This window comes from Zootoca vivipara, chromosome 13, assembly GCF_965207765.1.
Source record: "Zootoca vivipara chromosome 13, rZooViv2.hap1.1, whole genome shotgun sequence".
Classification (NCBI taxonomy): Eukaryota; Metazoa; Chordata; class Lepidosauria; order Squamata; family Lacertidae; genus Zootoca; species Zootoca vivipara.
Window position 1 is genome coordinate 34,802,924 of NC_142596.1, and position 23,800 is coordinate 34,826,723.

Below are 23,800 nucleotides of genomic sequence, written 5' to 3' on the forward strand. Positions count from 1 at the left end.
ATTATTTTATTGCATTTATATCCCACCTTTTTTCTCCAAGGAGCTCAAGGTGGCATACCCAGATTTCCCCTTCCTCATGTCATTCCCACAACAAGTGAGGCAGGTTAGGGTGAGAGGCAGTGAGGTTCATGGCCTGTTTGCCGGCACAAGAGGCCCTTAGCATGATGGCCTGGTGGGAAAAGATTGATTAGAGGACATTCTCTGCACCTTTTGTTCAGCTTTCCCTGGGAAAACCCGGTGTTTACTGCTGAATCGGAACAAACGCCAATCCGCAGAAATCCCGACTGATGTTTGTTCTCATTCAGTAGTGAGCAGTGGGTTCCCCCTGGGAAAGTGGTGGTACAAAAAAAGAATCTCTTGGACCTGTGGGTAGAGAACCCAGGACAAACAGAAGAAATCACAAACAGACAAATGAAAATGTGGAGGATCCTGACGCTTTGTCAGAAAGCCGGAGACTGTCGGAGGCAGTGCGCCAATGAATGCCTGTTGCTGAGAATGACAAGTGCAGAGGGGCCCTGCTTGCATGGGGGGCATTTGGTTGCCTACAGTCAGAACAGGATGCTCAGCTATTTTTATTGTAAATATTCATAATAATGATTTGATTTATTACTTGCCTTTTGCCCACAGGTCCCAGGGCAGGCCACACAACAATTTATACAGCATGAAAACAGTTTAAAGCAAAGTACAGCCTTAGGAATATTTGAAGATAGCCATCTTCAGATATCTCAAAGGCTGCCACATGGAAGACAGAACAAGCTTGTTTTCTCCTGCTCTGGAGGGTAGGACTCAAACCAATGGCTTCAAGAACAAGGAAAGGAGACTAAACATAAGAAAAAAAAACTTTCTGAAAGTAAGAGCTGTTTGACAGTGGAATGGTCTCCCTTGGGAGGTTGTTCTCCTTCCTTGGAGGTTTTTAAGCAGAGGTCAGATGGCCATCTGTCACAGATGCTTTTGCTGAGATTCCTGCATTGCAGGGGGTTGGACTAGATGATCCTCGGGGTCCCTTCCAACTCTACAATTCTATGATTATGTGAATTGGGTGGGTCCTAAAAATATTCATTTCAAGTACCTAGATGGGGGCTAGGCTTGATCCAGCAGGCACCTCTTATGTTCTTAACAGATCTTGGCTCTGGAGAGTTTATAATCCATTGAAGTGGGTTAATGTAGGGTTGCCATATTTCAAACAGTGAAAGTCCAGACAGGAAATTTGTTGAGCTTTTTGGGGGCAAAAGAATTGCTGTTTTTGAGGATTTTTAAAATGGAAAATAGGCAAAAACGGCACTGCTGACATGGGCTGCCATGCATCCAGGGCCGGCTCTAGGTAGACCCCCGGTGGCGCGGTGCGCCAGGGCGCCGGGCCGGTAGGCAGGGCGCCGTGTGGCAAAGCCGCGCGAAAACCATGCTGCGCCCTGTGAGGGCGGGGGTGCCGGAGCGATCTCCGCCCCTCAGCACTAGGGCGCGTGACCTGCTCGAGACTGCCCTGCATGCATCTAGATTTTCCTGGACATTTTACCAATTTTCACCCAGTCACTGCTAGAGACAGCAGTATTCCGGATATGTCCAGAAGATTCTGGACATATGGCAACCCTAGTTGATGGCCACCAGCCTCTATTTGTGGAGCAAGGAAGTCTTCCACCCCACACCCTTAGCTCTATGGTGCAGAGGAAGCAGAATGTTTGGTTTGTTAAGGGCAATTCCATAATGGCCCCACTGCTCGAAAAAGATTACACCTGTCTTCACCCTTGGGAACCCCCCCTTCCAAATTGGGAAGGGATGATAGCTTGGTGACAGAGCACCTGCTTCGCAAGCAGATGGTCTCAGGTTTAATCACTACTACAGGCAGTTAAAAAGCTCAGATGGCAGGTGGTAAGGGGGGGGGGACTCTTCTTTGCCAGAGACCTCAGAGAGTCACTGATGGTGACAACTCCCAGAGGGAGAGCTGTGTTAAAGAGCTATGGAGAACTGAATTTGAGATGCGAAAAATGAGAAACTCAGAGAACCAAAAGGGGCAGATCCTTCCATCCCTAATCACAACATCTATAAAATTAGAGCAATTTTATGAAAGCAGCAAAATGTGACACCAGGTATGGGGCCAGTGGAAACAGTTTGGGGAAAACAGCCCATGGGCCAAATTGGGATCTGTGTCGGGCTTAATTTGCCCTGCTGGCCAGAAGTTCCCTGCCCTTGCTGCTGACAGCACTGGGCTACATAGGCAAGTAGCTGACCCTAATGTAAAGTTTTCTGCGTTCCAAACCAAGCTAGCAAACAGATCATAAAATGCAAGTGGGGGGTAGGTTCTTATTCATATTGGGGTGGAGATGGACAACTGCTCTTAAGGCTGTCGGTTTGCTGGCATTGTTCACCTACAGATAAAATACTTGGATCTCTCTGTTGCCATTTACTGCATTCCATTTCCAGTAGCTCATAGACAGATTTAGGGATGATCCTAAGAGTGCATTGGCATAAACAAGGATTTCTGAAACTCCTTCTCTCTCCCTTTCTCTCTGCTGGGTCCACAAATATTCTGCAAATACAAAAGACCAGCTGAAGAGGGTAGCTAAAGGCTTCAAGCACTATTTATAATGGGAAGAGGCACTCTAGCTCCAACACACCATACATTTAAAGCAGGCTTCCTCCCACTGCAAAGAATTCTGGGAAATGGAATTTACCCCTTGCAGAGTTAAGTTCCCAGCACCCTTAGCTAATTAATGTTCCCAGGATTGCTATCCAGAGATAATAGGGATCGAACCTGGGACCTTCTACATGCAAAGCAGAAGCTCTACCACTGAGCTACAGGGAAGGGGCAATGGAATGACATACCTGGGTGGAAGCCAACCACGATGTCAGGCCGAGCAGCCTGCTGGGTCTCCACTTGCGATTCCCAGAAGTCATGATAAAGGCCCTTGTAGCTGCTGAGGTAGACTCGTTCCCGGGGCCCGAAAGCCACCAACGGCGGCCTCATGATGGGCCCATCTACCACGTCAACACCCACCATCACCACCTCGATGCCCTGGTGCTTTGGAAACATGCGGGAGAGCTCATCGTAGTCTGTCACCCGGGCGTTCAGAGTCTCTACGTGGGAAGCTCCAACCACGTGCACCGTGATAGGCTTGGCGTAGGGGTCAAGGCGGAACACGCACAGCCCCAAGCCAATGGTGGCTGGCCTGGACACAAAGTCTGTCATCACCCGCTTGACAGACTCCAGGAGTTCTGCCTCCTCTGGCTTTGGCTTCCCAGCATTGGCCCAGAGGATGTTCATGTAACGCCCCGTCATGATATTGCTGAGCTTCTCCTTTAGACCATCCTGCATCGAGAAGTAGTCCTCCCAGCCTCTCACCTCCGGGATTCGCTTCATCCAGGGGCTTGTGGGGAAAGGGATGTCGCCTGTCAGAAGAATCACAGTGGAACAAAAGCTTCAGATTGACTGGTAGACCTTTAGGTTACTAGTGGGCCTTGGGATTCATTGGTTTGTTTTTTAAGGTGCTGCTGTAATACATGTTGTATTTTTTATAGTTTATTGTCAGGTAGAGTTGTTGTTTTTTAATTGGAAACTGTGGTTAATGAATGAACAAAGGGCATAACCTGATTCTGAAGGTTGGCCAGCAGAAGATTCGGTGGAAGCCCTGCAATGCAGGTGGCACATCAGAACGGCGGCGGCCATGACTGAACACTCTGGCCCCCTAGAGCCATTCTGCCAGTGAAGATACACTGACAGAGCAACTGAGAGAGGGCAGAGGGGAAAAAATACACCAGCACAGAATCCCATGCCCATGGCAGGCTTACCTGTGAAAACAAGCCATTCCACTAGTCGGTCGAGAGCCACCAGTTTCAGCTTCTTGCAAACCTTTTTGTGTGTGGGCCAGTTGGCTCGCTGGCATTCTGAGCCACAGTAATAGACATTCTGGCACCTGAGAGTGGAAGGAAAGTTGCCAAAAGGTTCAGCCCACCAGACCCCACTGGCTTCAATATCCATAACAAGAAGTGATCTTTATTCACACTCTATATCTGGACGATCATATCTCGACTTGGTATATGAACGAGCCTTTGCTTGTAGCCGCTTTGCTCTTCCCCTTTGCAGGAACCACATTGAATCCAGGAAGCATCTCCTTAGCCATAGTTTCCTGGTTCATCTGGCTGGGAAACAATGGTTGCCTGCTTTGGATCCTAAAGCAATTTGAAGCTTAATATACTGGTTTGTTCCAAAGCAGGCAGCCATAGTTTCCTGGTTTGGTCACATGCACATTTATTTGCTTGATGTATTACACTTAAAAATGTCATCTGGCCCTCCATATGTTGTTGAACTACGACTCCCACCAGCCCCAGCAAGAATGGTCAACAGCAAAGGATGGTGGGAGTTGCAGTTCAGAAATATCCAGAGGGCCAGAGGCTGTCCTGATCTAGGATTTCTTTCATTGAATATCAGTTCTATTATTATTTTTTAACCTTTTGCAGCGCCGCAGGCTTTTAGGATCAGGCATTGATTCCGGAAGCTTCTTGCACTCAACACAAAACTTGAAAGTGTCCTCCATTTTCTGGAACATCTCAAAATAGGACCGGATGCCAAAATCCGTGCATAGTTTTCTGCCTTCCATTGCGGACCTGTGAAGAAACAGCACAAACAGGGACCCTCTTCTTTTAATCAGTTGTAGGTGAGCTGTTCTGGGCGCCTACGGTAGCAGTGAACAAATGCTCTAAATATAAAAATAAACACCAGCAAGTCTTCTTTCTTTCTTTAACTAAGTTTGTTCTCAAAAACAAAACTTGTAGCAACACCATACCAAAACTGTTTATTCAGCTGCCAGAATGTTAGGTAAATGGGAATATACTGTATTTTTATTTTTATTTTAGGATTAGGGGTTAGTTTGTGAATTATGAAACATGCTGCCTGTGACTGAAGGAGTAGTGGTCCAAAACATCTGGCTGGCACCGGGCTGGGGAAGACTGGGCTAGAGACTCTGCAGGGGAAGCAGAAACCTGAAGGAAAAAAAAAAGCTTGTATCTCACTCTTAAGAAAACCAAAATGTTTAACAAGGCATTCTCAAAAGGCCAAGTAAATGTGGATAGTGATTTATTAGGGATCAGGAAATCAGCATGGCCCATGATGAGCAGGATCGGTTGGCGTGTATGAGGCTAAAGAAATATCCCTCCTATCTTACTAAGGCTCATATTTCAGCTCCCAGTCCTGGCTCCCAGAGTGCAGATTCTCGCTTGCCGGCCTGGATCCTAACAACTTCTGTGAAGCTATCAACACCCACCCACCCCCACTCCCCAAAACTAGGGTTTTCAGCATCTTCTGAAATGTCACCCCCACCTACATTTACCAACAAACCTCACCTGTAGTCATCATAGCTTTTCATGTTGAGTTTTTGAAGGATGACCTGCGACAAACCTGGGACGTTGCTGTCCATAGCCAGGAAACCCAGAGAGTCCATATTGGGTCCTGTAACAACTGGCATCTCCTTGGGATTTTTTTTGGTGCGGCTGGCTTTGGAAGCCCCAGCTTTGTTCCTGTGAGCCATCTCTGGGGGATGTTGGAGGATCCAGAATCTGAATCAATCTGTAAAGGGAGATTTTTATTTATACCTATTTCTGTATTTATGGGTCATCTTCCAGGAAAAAGCTACAGCAGGGCAGTAGGCAACTGTTGGGAACGGTATAATGCAAGGCAAGAAGCCCAACAGTAGGTGGCGCCAGAGCCAACAAGCAGCCAGGTCCAACTACCGGTAATGCAGGCATAGGCAACCTTGGCTCTCCAGATGTTTTTGGAACTACAACTCCCATGATCCCTGACCACTGGCCCCGTTAGCTAGGGATCATAGGAGTTGTAGTTCCAAAACATCTGGAGAGCAAAGGTTGCCTATGCCTGAACTAATGCAAAAGACTGAGATGCTTCAGTCAAGGGGCAGAGTGTGCTATGGTGGTGAGAGACACAGGAAAACAGGAGGATTGTACCACATGTTTCATCAAAATGGGTCAACAGGCTCTGTTTCTCATCTGTTTGATCTCCCTTTCCTATTATCCTATCCTTCCTTTACATCCCACCTGTCTGTTCTGGGGTGTGGGACGGAATTTATTTTATTTTTATTTATTCCACAAAATTTATATACAGTAATGCTTGATTGCAATGATACCTAGAAAGTACTTTAAGAAAAGAATGAAACAATAAAATTATCAGTTAAGAAACGGTTTAAAATGGAGCTTCCGGTTCAGCGCCAGCGCCGATCGGCGGGGTCCCGTCTCGTCTCCGAGACGGCCCGTCTCTGCTAGGAGTGGGGAGGGCAGCGAGAGCGACGCTGCGCCCCTTAGAACCTCGGGAAGGGCGTCCCGGGGGCGAATTTTGCTCGGCAGAGCCCCAATCCGGACTCCCCAACTCTCCGGCAAGCTCTAATAAGAGCTCCGGAGCGAGGAGGGTAGAAGTCGCGGGGGCCATTTTGAGCGGTAACGTTATCCTAGTGGTGAGAAGCTTCAAGCCGAAGGCGGAGAGCGCTGGATTCTTCTGAAAATAAAACGATTGGAAATAAGACTGTAAGTAACCTCACGATTTGGATTTGGATTATAAAACAATTTGGATCTGGGAGAGAGGGGGGGAAAGAGGAAGCCACCACCCCCCACGGCAACATAAGAGACAGTAAATAGAAACCCGAAGCCGTAAATAGAAGATTTCAATTTAAAAGGATCCCTCAAAGGCATCAAAGAGAATCTCCCCTAAATGCAGGGTAAAAGGGGAGAGAGACTGTGGTTGTGAGCGCCCTGCAGAAAGAGGTTAAGACTAAGAAAGACCTTTCTTTTCCTCGGGAGCCGGCAGCCCAGACAACCCAGTGAGCTGATCAGGATTTATAAGTCAAATTTTATTTCTATCTTTATTTCTGGACTTTTTGGAAATTCCTTTTTGGTTTATATGCTTTTGAAATGTGAATTCAAACTTTATTTTTAATAAGACTTGAAGAATGCAGCCAGCTTGTTAAAATGGAGTCGAGAAAATAAACTGTGATCATATTCCACCCCATGTGACAAGTTTTGACCTTGACAGGATTGAACTATGTCAACAAAAAGGTATTCGCCTGAGTTTCAGCGGACTGTTTTGACCTTAATGTGGGAAGTAAGAATAGAACTATGTCAAGAGGAGACACAACAGCAAGAGTTACAGCAACAATTCCAGATGGTGATGGCAGAATATGATTTCTTAGAAGATGAAGCTATTGAAACTGAAGAAGACAAATGTGAGAATGACAATGATGGAGACTGTGATTTGGAAGGAAAAGATGAAGATGAGGACTGTGATAATATAACACAAAATGAAGCCCACCACGAAAAAAATGATGATTTAACTCTACAAAAAGTTGGATGGAGTGCCTCTCCTTCGAGGGGGGCACGATTGGACTTACTGAAACTCCAGAATGCCCACAGGGAAGAGGGGAAAAATAAGCAGAGAAGAGAAGAAGCTCAGGGGTCTTGTATGGAGGCCTGGATGGCAAAAGGTTCTAAACAGGGGGTGGGGTGAAGGGAAAGTGAAGTTGTGATTATAAGGATGGATTAACAGGATTATAACTGGACTGCTGACTATGGAACTTGCTGGATTGGGGGGGTGGAGCCGGTAATCGGGGATGTAAGGTTAGATTGGGAATAGTTATAGTTTTAAAAGTGAATTGATTTTGAAAAAAAGGTGAAAATATGGAGGCTTATAGAGGGGGTAAAAATTAGGCACGGGAAGAAAAAATGGGAGTTTGATTTTTCAGTGATTTGGACATTAGGTGAAAATGATAATAGCCAATTTAAAAGTAGTATAAGGTATAAAGGTGTATTTTATAAAATAAGAAACTGTTGAAGATGATAAAAAAGGGATGAAAACCGGGGAAGGGGGGAGGGTGGGGAAGCCCACAAAATATGGTTTAATAATTATGAATGAAAGAAAGATTTTTTTTGTTTTGTATTGTCTTTTCTCCTTTTTGTCACTTTTTTCTTCTCTTTTTTCTCTTTTCTCTTTTTTTATTCTTTTTTTTGGTATGACAATAGATGGTTGGATGGATGACCTCCTGCGTACTGCCCTGGTTTACTGGAGCTCCCTGGTGGCAGGGGGGGGGCTTTGGGGGCAGGGGAGGGGGAGGAGGACAGAAATCCAATCATAAAATGGACCATTTCTGACTGTTCACCTACGTGGGATACTTCGGTGGCAGGGGAGGTCCCATGGGGGTGGGGGTGGGAAGAAGGTGGAAAAGATGTTCATGTATGTACCGTTTTTTGTAATTTGTAAAATCAATAAAAATTATGTTTTTTTTTAAAAAAAGAAACGGTTTAAAATGACTATGTAAAACATTCAAAAATAATTGAAATCAACAATAAGCTGAAATAAAAACAACCCAAATTAAAACACATGCCAACATTCCACATGTCTGGATAGCCCTACCTAAACAAAAATACTTTTAGCAGGTGCTGAAAAAACCAAAGTGAAGGTGCCTGCCTGATATCAATAGGCAGGGAGTTCCAAAGTTTGTGTACTGCCACACTGAAAGATCAGTTTCAACAAATGTGGGCTGAGGATTATGTGGCACCTGTAATAGTGCCAGTTCTACAGACTGAAGCAAACTGGGCATACATGGGGTAAGGCAATCTTGCAGGTAAGTTGGTCCCAAGTTAAGGGCTTTATATACTAATAGTAACACCTTGTACCTAGCCCAGTAGGAAATCAGCAACCAGTACAGGTCACCGAGCAGAGGTGTTATATGCTGACAGAGTCTCACTCCCATCAGCAATCTGGCTGCAGCATTCTGCACTAACTGCAGCTTCCGGATCAAGCGCAAGAGAAACCGCACATGGCAAAAGGAAATAGCAAAGCTATCTCTGAGCATTGGCTCATTTGGGACGCTCTAGCTCCTTCGCCTCCTGGAAAAGGCGTGTAGCTCAGCACCTTAGATCAGGTCTGGGGTGTGGAAAGGGTTTTGGCTCCATGGGCCAGACCATCCTTATCAGGACGAGCCACGTGGCTCAAACGTGACAGGTGGCCAGGGTCACCCACTCTGTCAATCAGATGACATCATTATGACATCACGTGAAACATTGATCACAGGACTGGGAAAGCACTCCTTTCTCCCCTCCCAAGAAAGAAGCCTGCATTTTATAGGCATCACTACATATGCAAGAGAAGTAGTAGTGGTAGTAATTTATTATTTATACCCCGCTCACCTGGCTGGGTTCCCCCAGCCATTCTGGGCAGCTCCCAAAAGAATATTAAAAATACAACAAAACATTAATCACTTCCCTAAACAGGGCTGCCTTCAGATGTCTTCTAAACGTCAGATAGTTGGTTTTTTCCTTGACATCTGATGGGAGGGCTTTCCACAGGACGGGAGCCACTACTGAGAAGGCCCTCTGCCTGGTTCCCTGTAACACAGCCAATGTCTGCAAAAAGCAGGAGTTTCTTTGAGGCTGGGGGACCTGCTTTTGCCCCCAGAGGCGCCTCTTTCCCCAGCAGGATTTAACCTGTACTGGTCAGCAGCCAAGCTGGGATTAAATCCTGCCTGTGTTGCCTGTGCATGCCTCTTCATTAAGTGACTGAAAGCCTTAGAGGAAACATATAATCTGTTCCTCCTTCCCTCGCAGTCCCTTGGCCTGCCGATTCCATCAGGCTGCCTCAGTGGGACAGATGAGAAGTGAGGCTCATTCTATCAGCTTTGCCAAAAGACCAGCTCCACAGGCGTCTCCTGCCCCTGAGCTGTTTCAATGCCAGGAGACCATTGTAAGAACTACTACTTAAGAATTGGCGCCTGAGTTTGCTTTCCCCCCTCTTCCCTTTCTCCTTGTGTGTCATGCTTTTTAGATTGCAAGCCTGCGGGCAGAGACTGCCCTGTTTTCAGTGACTGCATGTAAGCCATTCTGGGAGACCTTCTGGCTGAGGAATGGGCTACAAATGCTCTATATGAATAGGTATCTGGTGGGGCCAGGGACCTGCGATTTTGACGCGGCTATCATTTTTTCCAGCATTGCAGGGGGTTGCACTGGATGACCTTTGGGGGGTCCCTTCCAACTCTGCAGTTCTATGATACCCCTTTCTTTTTTTCTTCCTCTGACCTGGCACGGTATGTTCACGAAGCAAGCGGATGAGTCTCCCCGAGGTTAGCTGGGAATACATTCTCCGCCGGCTAACAGGCCTGCCTCTTCTTTTCAGCCTCACACCTGCTCCAGTAAATCATCCCATCATTATATGATACCCGCTGGAGGGTGGGCAGGATCAGCCTGAGAGCAGGGCATCCGCCTGGCTCCCAGCCAGAAAAACTAGGATCCAGTGACACCACAACTGATATTCACTTGATACTGCACCTTTCATCCGATGGTTTGTCAGCCTGCTTAGAAGGAGCTCAGAGGCAGCGGTGGCTGGCGGAGTTGAGGCCGAGCCCTGTAACATGTTTTTTGTGATTGTTGTTGCCAGAGTTCGGGCAGGGTGTGGGTAACCCCCAAGGGAGACAACTAAGGATGTGCAAAAATCGGAGGAGCTGCAAAGCTGAAATTTCGGAGAAGCTGCAATGCTGAAATTTCAGGAGAACTACCCCCACCTCGTTCACTTTGGCTCAGAAATTCTATTGATCTCAGTTTGTTTGTTTTTGAAAAAAAAATAGTAATATCTGTGCAGTCAGATATTGTTCAAGGTGTTACTATTAGCATATAAAGCCCTGAACAACTTGGTGCCAGCTGGCTACCCCATATGTGCAGGTGGCACTGTGGTCTAAACCACTGAGCCTCTTGGGCTTGCTGACAGAGTGACAGAGTGAGTTCCTGTTGCTCTGTCCCAGCTCCTGACAACCTAGCAGTTCGAAAGCATGCCAGTGCAAGTAGATAAATAGGTACTGCTGCTGCGGGAATGTAAATGGTGTTTCCTTGTGCTCATCACAGTGTTCCGTTGCGCCAGAAGTGGTTTAGTCTATGGTTACTGTTCACAACAGTTACCAGACGTCCCCGTTTCCCGGGGACACACCCTGGATTTACAAATCTGTCCCTGGACAAAATCTGTCCCCGGAATGTCCCCGGATTTCATTTAATGTCCCTGGATTTATATTTTAAGATTTATTAGTAGGGAATGAATGTTGCGTGATTGGTACAACGGCACAAGACACATCATACGGAGACTCCCGGCAAGGCAAAATGGCGGGCACCACAGCAGCGAGCAGCTCCTGAGGCCAGCCAGAGCCAACTGCGCTACCAGGCTGGCTCTGGGCTGCTGAGACTGCCACTGCCGAGGAGGAAGTGGGGACGTCCAGCACGTCAACTGGGGGAACCACTGACACACACACCCTGCAACCCAAATCGAGCTGCGAGTAAGAGCACCCGGCTGACTGCCCAGCGGCGCTCCGGGGCCAGGGAGAAGGAGGAGAGGAGAAGGAGAAGGAAGAGAGAGAAAGAGGAAGGAGGGGGGAAAAGGGGAGCCCTGAGCTTGCCGCGCAGTTGCTGCCACCGCAGCTGAGGAGGAGAGGTAGGAGAGCACTGGGATGGCAAGGACATGTGGCCGAGTCCAGGCCCAACCCAAGCCTACTCCACAGCAGCTAGCACTCCAAGAGAGCAGGCTGGGGGCCAGAGGAAGGCCATGCGACAGAGGAGATCACAGAAGAGAAGATATTACTTCTTTAAAAAAAAACTTTTAAAAATAACTTTTGTTACCTTAAAAGTTGTTAACTTTTGGTGACCTTAGTTTAGTCATGCTGGCCATGTGAACCGGAAAGCTGTCTGTGGACCAACACCGGCTCCCTTGGCCTGAAAGCAAATGAGCGCCACAGTCGCCTTTGACTGGACTTAACCGTCCAGGCATCCTTTACCTTTACCTTTACCTTTTACCTATGTGCCCAGCTGACAACTTCAATTGGCAGAACTGGCCCTGTTACAGGTGGAGCATAATACTTGTTCTGCATTTGTAATTTATCTTTTACTGTGGCAGCTCCCACACTTTGGAACTCCCAGTCTATTGACATCAGGCAGGCACCTTCACTGTACTCTTTTCAGCACATGCTAAAAACATTTTTGTTTAGGCAAGCCTACCCAGGCAGGTAGAATGTTGACAGGTGTTTTAAGCTTGTTTTTAGCTTATCACTTATTTTAGTTACAGTATTCTTTGAATGTTGCAAATAGTTGTTTGGAACTGCTTTTACTGATAATTTCATTGTTTTATTCTCTTACCCGTTTTGATTTTTTTTTATTTTAACAATCATGCGGTATATAAATTTTAATAAAATAGATAGATACTGGACAGATTCACACCATACATTTAAAGCACTTCATTCCACCCCTTCAGGAATCCTGGGTACTGTAGTTTGCAAAGGGCGCTGGGAATTGTAGCTCTGTGCATGTGAAACTAGCTCCCGGGATTCCTTTTGAGAAAGCTGCATGCTTTAAATGTGTGCGGAACGTGCTTTAAATGTGTGATGTGGACCTGCCCATGATCTCTCTTGCAGGCAGCTACGGCCTGAAATGTGGGCTTATAAAAATGCTCTGCGTAGCTGAGCCCCATGATTGACTTTGACTGCCTGTCTCTCTGCCAGGTCTAAGTGGTTTTTAATTGGGGGAACTTCACTCTCACTCACAATAAACGGGATCATTTAATTCCAGGCAGCTGGTTTGGCGTTGCTACCCTGACAATCCCCTGCATTCTCGTTAGACAGCCATCATCCCCCTCTCTCTCAGTTGACAGAAAACAACAGTCTCTCAAAGCTGCACACACATAGAGGCATAACTTGGAGCCAATGGTACAGGCCAGGTTTCAGCTCATAACACACCTCTTGAAATTCCTTTGGCTCTTTAACTGAGCAAGGGATTTTCCCTGATACCCTTGGATGGAGCTCCTGTCATCGCCGTCCGTTTATTATCTTCCACACCGCCGTGTTTTGGCTTTACAAAGGAAGGAAGATGGCTTCCCCTCCTGGCTCTACATTCTGTTTCAGTTGAACAGCTTAAGGCTGCACACACCCCATACATTCAGAGCATGTTTAAAGCACATGGCTTTGCTCAGAGAAACCTTTAGCTTACCCCTCACAGAGCTAGAATCCTCAGGATTCTTTAAGAACATAAGAAGAGCCTGCTGGATCAGGCCAGTGGTCCATCTAGCCCAGCATCATGCTCTAATACTGGCCACCAAGATGCTCCTGGTAAACTGACAAGGACAAGCAGGACCCCTCTTCCCTCCTGGGGTTTCCAGCAGCTGGTATTTAGAAGCACTGCCATCATCACTAGTAGCCACTGGTAGCCTTATCCTCCATGAGTATGCCCAATCCTTTTCTAAAGCCAACCAGGTTGGTGGCCATCACTGCCTCCTGTGGGAGGGAGTTCCACAGTTTAACTACGCACTGCCTGAAGGAGTACCAGTACTTAATTTTTTTCTCTCCTGAATCTTCCAACATTCAACTTCATTGGATGTCCACAAGTTCTAATGTTATGAGAGAGGGAGAAAAGACCTTTCTCTGTCCACTTCATCCACACCATGCCTAACTTTATAAAATTCGATCACGTCCCCTCTTAACTTGCCTTTTCTTCTAAACCAGGATTTCCCAAACTTGGGTTGCTTTTTGGACTACAGCTCCCATCATCCCCAGCTAGCAGGACCACCGGTCATGGATGATGGGCGTTGTAGTCCAACAACAGCTGGGGATGCAAGTTTGAGGAAACCCCGCTCTAAATTTAAAAAGTGCCAAACACTGCAACCTTTTCCTCATAGGGCAGTCACTCCACCCCTTGATCATTTGGTTCTCCTTTTCTGACCCTTCTCAAACACTGGGGGAAGGCATGCACTTCAAATGTGCTTTAAATGTACGGCGTGTTGGCAGCCTAAGACACCTGTGAGCACAGAGGGCTAATACATGCTGAAATGAGCGTGGATGGCTCACGGCTCCTAGCTGCTGGAGTTGGGGTGCGAGAGAAAGGGTTGGGCAGTTCTGAATGCAAAGAAATGCATCTTAGATTTTTTGCTGCCAACTGGCAACTGGAAGCTGGAACTCAAGGTGGGGTGGGTGGGCTCTAAATGTACTGTGCTTCTTTAGGACGGTGAATGCTGCTTGAAGGCTTAGCAGCGTCTCTCTGGTCACTGACCTGCTCAACCTGTATACAGGCGACAACCATTTTAGCTGTGCCCACTTGACAAGTGATCACCAATGTGCGGGTCCTTCTGGATCCAGAAGAAGGCAGAACGGGAGCGGAGCAGGACAGGGCATGCCTTTACACGCTCTGCTGATAAGCCCGGGGGTCAGGAATGGAACCCCCGCACAAAATGGTCACCACCTGTCTTTTTTAAAAGCCCTTAGGAAGGAATGTAGGGAATGTGAGCTCCCACCACCCATGTTTGAAGCCGAGTACACGTGGTGATAGTTACAATCCACCTATATCTTGTAGTTTTTCGAGAAACACTCCTGTGTGATGTGTTTCCCCTTAAACCAGCTTCCCTCTGCTAATGTGCACATATCCATAGAAAGAGAAAAGGCTGCCCTGTACTGCCCTATTTGTCAATCTAGTTGCCCTATTCATTAATCTAGCACAGTATTTTCTATATCGAGTGGCAGTGACCCTCAGAGGTATTGGGCAGGGTTCTCTCCCAGCTGTACCTGGGATGCGGGTGGCACCGTGGTCTAAGCCACTGAGCCTATTGGGCTTGCCAATCAGAGATCCTGTTGCTCTGTCCCTGCTCCTGCCAACCTAGCAGTTCAAAAGCACAACAGTGCAAGTAGATAAATAGGTACCGCTGTGGCGGGAAGGTAAATGGTGTTTCCGTGTGTTCTGGTATCCGTCACAGTGCTCCGTTGCACCAGAAGCAGTTTAGTCATACTGACCCACAAACGCCGGCTCCCTTGGCCTGAAAGTGAGATGAGCGCCGCAACCCCAGTCACCTTTGACTGGACTTAACCATCCAGGGGTCCTTTACCTTTTTTTTTTAACCTGGAGATGCCAAGGATTGAACCTGGGGCCTCCTGGATGCAAAACACATGCTCTAACCACTGAACAGTGAGCCTTCCCAGGAACGTAAAGGTAAAGGTAAAGGGACCCCTGACCATTAGGTCCAGTCGTGACCGACTCTGGGATTGCGGTGCTCATCTCGCGTTATTGGCCGAGGGAGCCGACGTACAGCTTCCAGGTCATGTGGCCAGCATGACAAAGCCGCTTCTGGCGAACCAGAGCAGCGCACAGAAACACCGTTTACCTTCCTGCTTGGAGCAGTACCTATTTATCTACTTGCACTTTGAATATAAGTTACCAGGAACATAAGAAGCTGCTTTATGGTGAGTCAAACCATTGGTCCATCTACCTCAGTATTGTCTACACTGGCTGGCAACAGCTCTCCAGGATTTCAAACATGTGCTCCACCACTGAGCCACACACCGACATGCTATGCACATGCCAAGTGGAGAACGAGCATGGTGAAAGAGAACACTTGCAAAACGAAAGCCTTCTTGCACACACCCAAGAGATGCCCTTGCAGAATACTTTATGTTGGCGGGGGAATGAAGGAGATAAGGGTAGCTGGAGTCAGGGACAGGGGGTGGGGGAAGACACACTCAAATGTCAGAGACCAAGATGACAAAAAAGCAGGCTCTGCCAACAAGGATGAGATAGCAATACTATTCCAGTCCTGTGCCTTCCGTGGAGCTGGCCAACTGGCTGGCAAACAGAGCTGGGAGGGGCAAGTCAGGGGATGAACAGATGCAAAAGGCACCCCATTAATTGAGACCGACACAGGCAGGTAGGAGGTCTCCCTCCATCTCACCTTACACAGTAAGCCCAGTGTTTTGCAGGAGGGGGAATCCAGCAGTCACTTGTCAAACATTTAGGCATCATGCAAAAAGGGAGAGGAGGGTAAAAGTGGGCATGGATCTGCAGAATAGTTGTACACTCTGATTGAGAGGTATAGACGCAAATTCAGAAAGATTTTTTTATAACTGAAATAGAAATGCAATTCATCTCAGCCTAGTGGAAGAAACTCTGACCAGGTGAGTTGTTTGCCTGCTCTCCAGGTGAGATCTGTTGATGGGCAACTTTAAGCCCGCCCTCCTCTTATGAGAAGATTCACACTATACATTTAAAGCATATTCAACACACATTTAAAGCACTTGACCCCCACCACCCCCAAATACTGGGAACTTTAGTATGCTATGGGTGCTGGAAATTGTAGTTCTGTGTGTATAGGAATCACAGTCCCAGGATTCTTTGGGGGAATTGTCATGCGCTTCAGATATGCATTGAATATGTTGTATCTTGTGAATCAGCCTCTTTAAACTGGACCTGGCCTGGACAGCCCCGGACTCTCCTCTGATGACGCTTCAAAGAGAAAGGCTGTCCTTTTCAAATTTAGACACATGGCTAATCAAGTCAAATCAAGATATACATCTAAAAGCTATGAGCAGAGAAGGGCTCCTTCAGATGACCCATTTATTAAGCATTCATCCTGATTTGTTTGCATAAAGTGTATGCAAACAAAAGGTTGGATTATATCTAGTCTTTATAATGAACATTTGTTTTGATTTGTTTCTGTAGTGGTCATGCGACAGTGAGCATTCATCCTGTTCCTGCATTCATCCTGATTTTCTTATGGGGTAGTTTATGAGTCTTCCCAGTAATCACACGTTCGTCTAACCCTCTTCGGTCCATTTCCCCATCCCTTTTCTAACTCTGCAAAATGTCCTCTTTCTCCTTTTTAAACAAGAAGTGGATCTGTTGCAACAGAGCACCTGTCTCTTGGGGTTTTTTTTGTTTTCCTAGCAGTCATTTACTCTTCCCACACATTTCAATGCATTTCCCCATCACTTTTCAAATGGCAAGAAGTCCATTTGTTTTTTAAAGCAGATTTGTTGTGTTCGGGTGACAGAGTCCTTTACTTCACTCTATTTGCACAAAGCTAGATTTCCCAGTGTGCCCACAAAACACTGACAGTCTGGAGGTGACCAAATATAGAACGATGGAGACAGGAACAATTAATTATATATGAACTTTTCTATACAATAAGATTAGAAATGCAGCTGCCTTGTGCCGAGAAAAAATATCCATCCATCCAGCACACTGTGATTTGTGATTCGTCAAATGAATACTTCTGTGAATGAACATAATGAATTTAAAAGGGCAGGTGGAGAAAAGGAGTAAGACTGACAACTGCACAAGTATCTACTTAGTTAGCTGGCAGGCATGCCTGCCATTTATTTTGCACTAGCGAGAGGAAGCTTGGCTCCATACGCAATAGGAAAACTTGCTGCAACTCCTTTTCTGGATGTTACATTTATATGCCCTTGGATAGAGAAGCAGGAGTAAAGTTCTGTCGGACAAAACAGAAATAAAGGTAGCTAACAAAAATTACTTATAGTTACTGGGGCTGCAAAAATATTTTTAATGTAGGTTAATTGCAGTACTAGAAAAACAATTACTCGAACAATTGTGATTTTTGGTATGTGCGTTCAGATCCATCTGCACTACAGTCAGAGGCGGATTTAGGGGGGCGCAACCGGTTCAGTTGCACTGAGTGCGGAGCCTTGGGGGTGTAACAGGGGGCACCGTAGAGTGGAAGGCGAGAGGCGAAGGGGGCACTGAATGTTGGCGTTGCACAGGGCGCCGCTGGAAATTGAGACCCCAAGGTCCACCACTGCTACAGTTAAGAGACACACCATTCCTAGGCGGAACCTTCTTGCAGGTCATATGTGTGTGAGTATATACAAATAAAAATCTTAAAGGGCATTTATGAAAGATATTCAAAAGGCAAATGGAGTAGCAGTTCCTACCCAGCCGCACCCCAAGGACAGAGATAACAGGGATTATTCCTGTTAAATTGAAATTGTTGGAGGAGCACAGGGCATAGAGATTGTGAAAAGTTTATTGGGGTCTGCCGCTGGGTTGAAGGCAGAAGGATTCAGGGCAGCAACAATGCGAAGGAGGTAAAAAGGTTGCGAGAGCAAGTTCTGAGAAAACCGGAGAAAGTCAAGGTGTTCCCTAATAGGCTATATTTAAAGATCAATGAGCAGAAAGGGAAATTTACCTGATAGACGTCTCTGCAGCTGGATTCTTCCTCTGCTGCAAATATCCCTTGAATTCTCCAGTATTGCTCTCAGCCTCCAACTGCAGAAATGCCAGGAAGAAAATCTCAGTCTAAGAATATCCTGCCAGCAGTTCCAGATCTTGACTAGGAAGGAGGACTCCTTCCAAATGGACAGGAGGGATGGGAGGGGGGGGTGTTGAACTGAGCTTTCTCAATTGCTCAAAAGTTTGTACCGTACAGTATCAGGATCGTAATGAGCCAGCTGCCCCCAACAGGAAAATAGAGGACACTACAAGAGGCCCACACTCCTCAACTACCACCACCAAACTACTTTTCACAGTTGTGGCTTCCCCATGTGTAGAAGGGGGAAATAATATACACTCGCCTTGTGGGGTTATTGTGAGAAAAGCAAAGGCTGTAATGCTCTATGGACACAGAATCATAGAACTGAAGAGTTGGAAGGGATCCCAAGGGTCATCTAGTGCAACCCCCTCTGCAATGAAGGAATCACAGCTGAATGATCCCTGACAGATGGTCAATGAAGATCAGCAGTAGAAACTGATGCAAGAGCCCTCGATCGCTCTTTCTCTCTACAAACAGCCTTGTTCAGCAGCATCATGCCCGGCATGTTGCTTGCTCAGTCAGACTCGGTGCTTTCCACACCATATATCAAATCCACACCAAACATTTAAAGCACCCAGCTTCCCCCAAAGAATCCCAGGGGACTGTAGTTTGTTATGGGTGCTGGCTGGGGATTGTAGCTCTTTGAGGGTAAACTACAGTTCCCAGGATTCTTGAGGTGGTGGCGCTTTAAGGATATGCTCTGTACACACCCAGATAATGTTAAGAGCAGGGGAGGAAACATTTTAACCTGAAGAGTGTGTCTGGTCCTGTCTTTTCGAAAGTCCCCATTTATTCCAGGAGTAACTTCAGCAGATAGCATTTAAGAACACAATAAGAATCTTGCTGGACCAGGCCAAATGCCCATGTAGACCAGCACCCTGCTCTCACAGTGGCCATCTGGATCCCTATGAGAAGCCATAGCTTCTTTCCTTGTAAGCAATTTGCACCACCATGTGAGGGATATGCTTCTGCTGTTTCTTCCACTGCTGTCTCTTGGCTGCGTTGAAAATTTAAATTTAGCAACCTTCTATGTCAGGCATCCCCAAACTTCGGCCCTCCAGATGTTTTGGACTACAATTCCCATCTTCCCCGACCACTGGTCCTGTTGGCTAGGGATCATGGGAGTTGTAGGCCAAAACATCTGGATGGCAATAACACTGGCACCTTGTAGTAAAACAGCAGCATATGGCCAATGTGAACTCCTGACTTGCACCCGCTAAATGTTAATATAGAAGGTTTTTTTTAATAGCTGTCAACAAAAGGTTTGGTAGGGGTGTTTTTTGGGGGGGGGGGGAATCATCCAGCGATTTAGCTGGGATAGGTGGAGAAACACAAGTGTGTCCAATATTTTTGGTTGCAAGAAAGCACTCATTTGGGCCTCAGAGACTTTCCGAGAACAGAAAGTTATATGCCCTCAGAACATATGAAATGATAAGGAACATGCACTTCGTTTTATTGCACCTCGTCTGATGGTTATAATTCCCTCCACTTATTATTATTCACAAATTTATTAAAGAAAGGAGGTGTTGAGAAAAGAATAAAAAATGGAGGGAATCCGGGTGTGTGTGTGTGGGGGGGAACCCAGAAAAAGTGTCAGCTCACATTGACCATACAATAACCACTGATACCTTCCAAATTAGGTATCCAAACTGCGCTGGCCCTTTTTTTCGGTCTGAAAAAGGGTGTTCCAATGTAGCAATGGCATTAAGGTCTTCAGTGGGTGGGTATTTCTCTTTCCAGACTCCAAGTATAAGTCTCTTAGCAACCATTACAGCGTGCCAAAACAAAAACAAAAACCACTTGCTAACTCCCTCCAAATCTAGGGTTCTGTGGGCTTCTGCTGCGCCCAGTACAGTAAATGCAACTCTTGTGATGAAGACACCGCTGGTACAACAGACGCGTGCCCGGGCAGGATTATTACTAGGCAGGAAGGGGCTGCGGAACTGCGAAACCCAGCAAGACCCTTCTCTTGCCCTCAACAAACATGGCAGCCGGAAGGTCTCGCGAGGCTTCCCCAGGCGAAGGAACGGAGAAGCGCTCAATGCGCCCCCGCGTCGCTATGGCAACGAAAGATGCTCCGGCAACCGTCGCTGGGCTCTTCTGCTACCTGCGGGCGGGTGGACAGGTGAGCGCCTCTCATTCCCCGCTCCCCCCGGTTCAGCGCAGGGCGTGAAGGTGTGTTCCTCTACTTTGATTCCCAACCTGCATTCGAAAATTTTCCAGTGAAAGTGAACATCAGCTTCCCAGGGTTGTATCCATTCAACGTGAGTCCTGCTTAGAGTAGACCTTAATGATGTACTTAATGGTGGCTCAGGTCCATATAGATTTCAGAGGGTCTGCTCTGAGTAGCATAGCTGTCAAGTTCTCCCTTTTTAAGGGAAATTCCCTTAAAGGGAAATTCCCTTATGCTGAATAGGCTTCCTCGCGAGAAAAGGGAAAACTTGACAGCTATGCTGAGTAGACGGTCAAGATAAGCTGTTTCGTCCAAAAATACTTGCAATGGTTTGCATCACAACTCCCTCGACCACCTTCTCTTAAAAAGGGGGTGTTTGTATGTTTTTTTTAAAAAAAAGAAATCGGTTTAATGTTTGTTTATGTTATTTAACATCCCTTTTTGCACACACAAGCCCTGTAGCAGTAATTGACATTTTGCTGCCTGAGGAGGCAGAACAGCAAATGATGTATTTATCACTCATGCCCAAGTGCTTAGTACTCAAGGCCACGCAAGTTATTTTGGCACCTAAAACAGAAAATCTCATAAGTGTGTGGGGGGGATACAACACTATAATAAGTACAAATTAGGGCTGCAATACTGTTACTTGGAAGTAACTTACTGAGATGGCCGTTGGATCACATTGTTGACTTTCAAAAAGGAAGTGATCTGAGAATGTTGGAGACATCGCAGCAATCAGCCTGCAGGGTTATATGGTGCTATATTACTGCATTTTTGTGCTGTATATTTTATTTTATTAGTTTTCTATCCCAGCCTTTTCTCCAATGGCACATCCCTCCTCTTTAGCTTCAGAACAACACTGCAAGGTAGGTGACATTCAAAAAAGTTGAGTGGCCCAAGATCACTCTGTGAGTTTCAAGGCTGAGTGGGGATTTGAACTGGGATCTTCCTGGTCCTATTCTGACACTCTAGCCATCACATAACACTTTGTCCTATACTACTCTGCATATCCTAGCCTACCTTGCAAGGTTGTTGTTGTTGGAATGGTAAAATTGAGTAGAAACCTAAGTATATCAGCTTGATCCCCTTGGAGGAAAGGCAATATATAAATAAATGATAGTTCATGTTCCTCTTTCTTTTCTTCTTTTATTTAGCTGTATAGACACCTCTATTCACCAGCAGATTCTTCCTTCTAATGGCTGCCTCACCTTCCTTTTTGCATCCCGAGGTGCCGGAAAGATTTGCCAAACTAGTGAACATCACAGTGTTAGATGGACACGACTTGGTAAATTTTCCTTTTGAGACAATTTTTATTTATCTTGAGTTCGGTATTTTATTTTGTATAGTACCACCACATTTATTTCATAATATTTATATACCATTTGATTGTAAAACAAAAGAAAACATCAAGACAGTTTAAATAAAGAATGAAATAATAAAATTATCAGTAAAAAATAACAGTTAAAAACAACAATTTAAAACATTTTTTCAAAAAAATTAAAATCACTGATAAGGTCCAAATCAGATTAAAGCACATATCGGCGTTCCAGGTGTCTAGATTGGCTTGCCTAAACAAAAACGCTTTTAGCAAGTGCCAAAAAGAGTGAAGAAGTCAATTGGCAGGGAGTTCCAAACTGTAGGTGCTCTCCCACACTCTATCAGTATTATTAGGTGCACATAAATGAAATATAAAACAAGTCATGCTCAGAAGTTTAAAGCTAAAGACAAGACCCCTCAGATTAGGGTGGCAAAGAAAGACACATGCTTATATTTCTCTCTGATGTTTTTGAATCTCAAATTTGGTCTACCTTTCAAGTTAGATCTAGAACAGGGGTGGTGGTCCCCCACCCTCTTTGGGGGGGGTATCCATACATAGCCTCTTTCCCTGGACTTCTCCAACCCCCCTTGAGTGTTTTTGCCTTGCTGGAATGTGTCCTTAAAGTGAGATAATTACTCTTGCTTGCTTAAATGGATGGAGAGAGGCATAGAGGCATGTGGAGAAGAAGGAGTGTGTGATCTTGTTCAGGTAGTGTGATACTTGAATCTGTCCCATACAAAAAAGACTAAGTGACACCATCTTCCTGTTTGATAGAAAGGTGTCAAAGGAGATGGACCAGTTACCTTTGTGCGTGCCGAATACAATGGCATCGTCCTTGGTGACTCTGCAAAAGTGGAAAGTTCAGCAGAAGGAACTGCGAAATATAATTTCACTACCACCTTTGACTGCCAGCCTGAAGGGCCACACAGCCTGGATGACATTGCACACAAACCATTGCTATGTGAGTAACAGTGTTCCTCCCTTCCTTGTTTCCCCATTTTAAATACATGCTTTTGAATTGACAGTCACTTAGTCATTTAGAAATTGGGAAAGAAGAGATTGGTTTTGTTCTTTGATTATTTCAAGGGAAACATTGTATCCTGTGCATATTTCATCCACTAGAACAGGCATCCCCAAACTTCGGCCCTCCAGATGTTTTGGACTACAATTCCCATCCTCCCCGACCACTGGTCCTGTTAGCTAGGGATCATGGACGTTGTAGGCCAAAACATCTGGAGGGCCGCAGTTTGGGGATGCCTGCACTAGAACAATAATCTTAATAATTTGATTGGCCACCGTGAGAACAGAGTGCTAGACTTGATGGGCCACTGGCCTGATCAGCAAGCTCTTTTTATGTTCTTAGAATCTTTATAGCAACCAGAGCTCTTTTTCAGCCAGAACATGCTGGAACTCAGTTCTGCCACCTCTCAGGTGGGTGCCATTGCCATTATGAGAGAACAAAGGAGGCACTCGTGGTGAGTTCTGATACCTCTTTTTCTGGAAAAATAGCACTGATAGCAATGAGAGAAGTAGGGCTTGCCAAATACCATCTAGTAAGTTTGTGAGTGAGATGAATTTTGAACTTTAGGTTTTGTAGCTCCCATGTCGCACTATTTCTGTATTTTTAAAGTTTTATTAATCCAACCTTGGTTATAGCTCATGGTTTATAGAGAGAGAGCTAAACCATGAGCCCAGGTACAGACAATTTGGTAAGTCAAACTGTGACTTACTGCAGTGAAGCACCAATACATTAAGCATAGCTGTCAAGTTATCCCTTTTTTTAAGGGATTTTCCCTTATGCTGAATAGGCTTCCTCGCGAGAAAAGGGAAAACTTGGCAGCTATGACATTAAGGGAAGAGCAGAGTGGCTGGGATCTTCTCTCCAGGATCCCACACGTTTGCACCAAGTCATGGCCTGGCTTAGCAATGCTTGAAAACATGGGCCATGGTTACAAAGCTGGCTTGTTTCAGTTAACTATAGTTGAGATTAAACACATATTGTAAAAACAGACAGCACCTCTGTAGGGAGCAACCCCCCCCCCTCATCAGGTCGAGTTCCTCGCCAAGCAGTAAGTCAAGCACAGGATCAGATTACAAGAGCCAGGGAACAGAAAGGGAGAACCAAGGCTCTGACAGCATCAGAGAGCCCTTGCTCCAAGGGGAGGGAGAGAGAGCAGTGGAAGAAGGGACCGGCAGACAGTCAGCC

General features: G+C 46.0%; 2 protein-coding genes across 13 annotated transcripts in view; one reads left to right on the top strand and one right to left on the bottom strand.

The window, feature by feature from the left end:
• MSS51 (MSS51 mitochondrial translational activator) overlaps positions 1–18,150 on the bottom strand; it is a 39,916-nt gene extending 21,766 nt beyond the window's left edge. For 4 of the 6 annotated variants that reach the window (XR_009558546.2, XM_035130725.3, XM_035130724.3 and 1 more), the window contains exons 1-5: positions 17,981–18,150; positions 5,335–5,557; positions 4,444–4,599; positions 3,784–3,908; positions 2,821–3,384 (exon numbers count right to left, since the gene is read on the bottom strand). Coding sequence is in view for 5 of the 6 variants with exons in the window: in XM_035130725.3 (XP_034986616.3) it covers positions 2,821–3,384; positions 3,784–3,908; positions 4,444–4,599; positions 5,335–5,519 (1,030 nt within the window). In the remaining variant the exon portion in view is untranslated. Of the gene's footprint in view, positions 1–2,820; positions 3,385–3,783; positions 3,909–4,443; positions 4,975–5,334; positions 5,558–17,980 lie in introns of all 6 variants that reach the window. The other 2 variants (XM_088657427.1, XM_088657428.1) reach the window with 2 other exon arrangements.
• Positions 18,151–20,158: 2,008 nt separating this feature from the next.
• The window catches only part of CFAP70 (cilia and flagella associated protein 70), a 34,996-nt gene continuing 31,354 nt past the window's right edge, over positions 20,159–23,800 (top strand). For 2 of the 7 annotated variants that reach the window (XM_088656649.1, XM_060282403.2), the window contains exons 1-3: positions 20,165–20,228; positions 21,431–21,561; positions 22,373–22,555. In XM_088656649.1, the coding sequence (XP_088512775.1) occupies positions 20,176–20,228; positions 21,431–21,561; positions 22,373–22,555 (367 nt within the window). In that variant the 5' untranslated portion in view covers positions 20,165–20,175. Of the gene's footprint in view, positions 20,368–21,430; positions 21,562–22,368; positions 22,556–23,800 lie in introns of all 7 variants that reach the window. The other 5 variants (XM_088656650.1, XM_088656654.1, XM_088656652.1 and 2 more) reach the window with 4 other exon arrangements.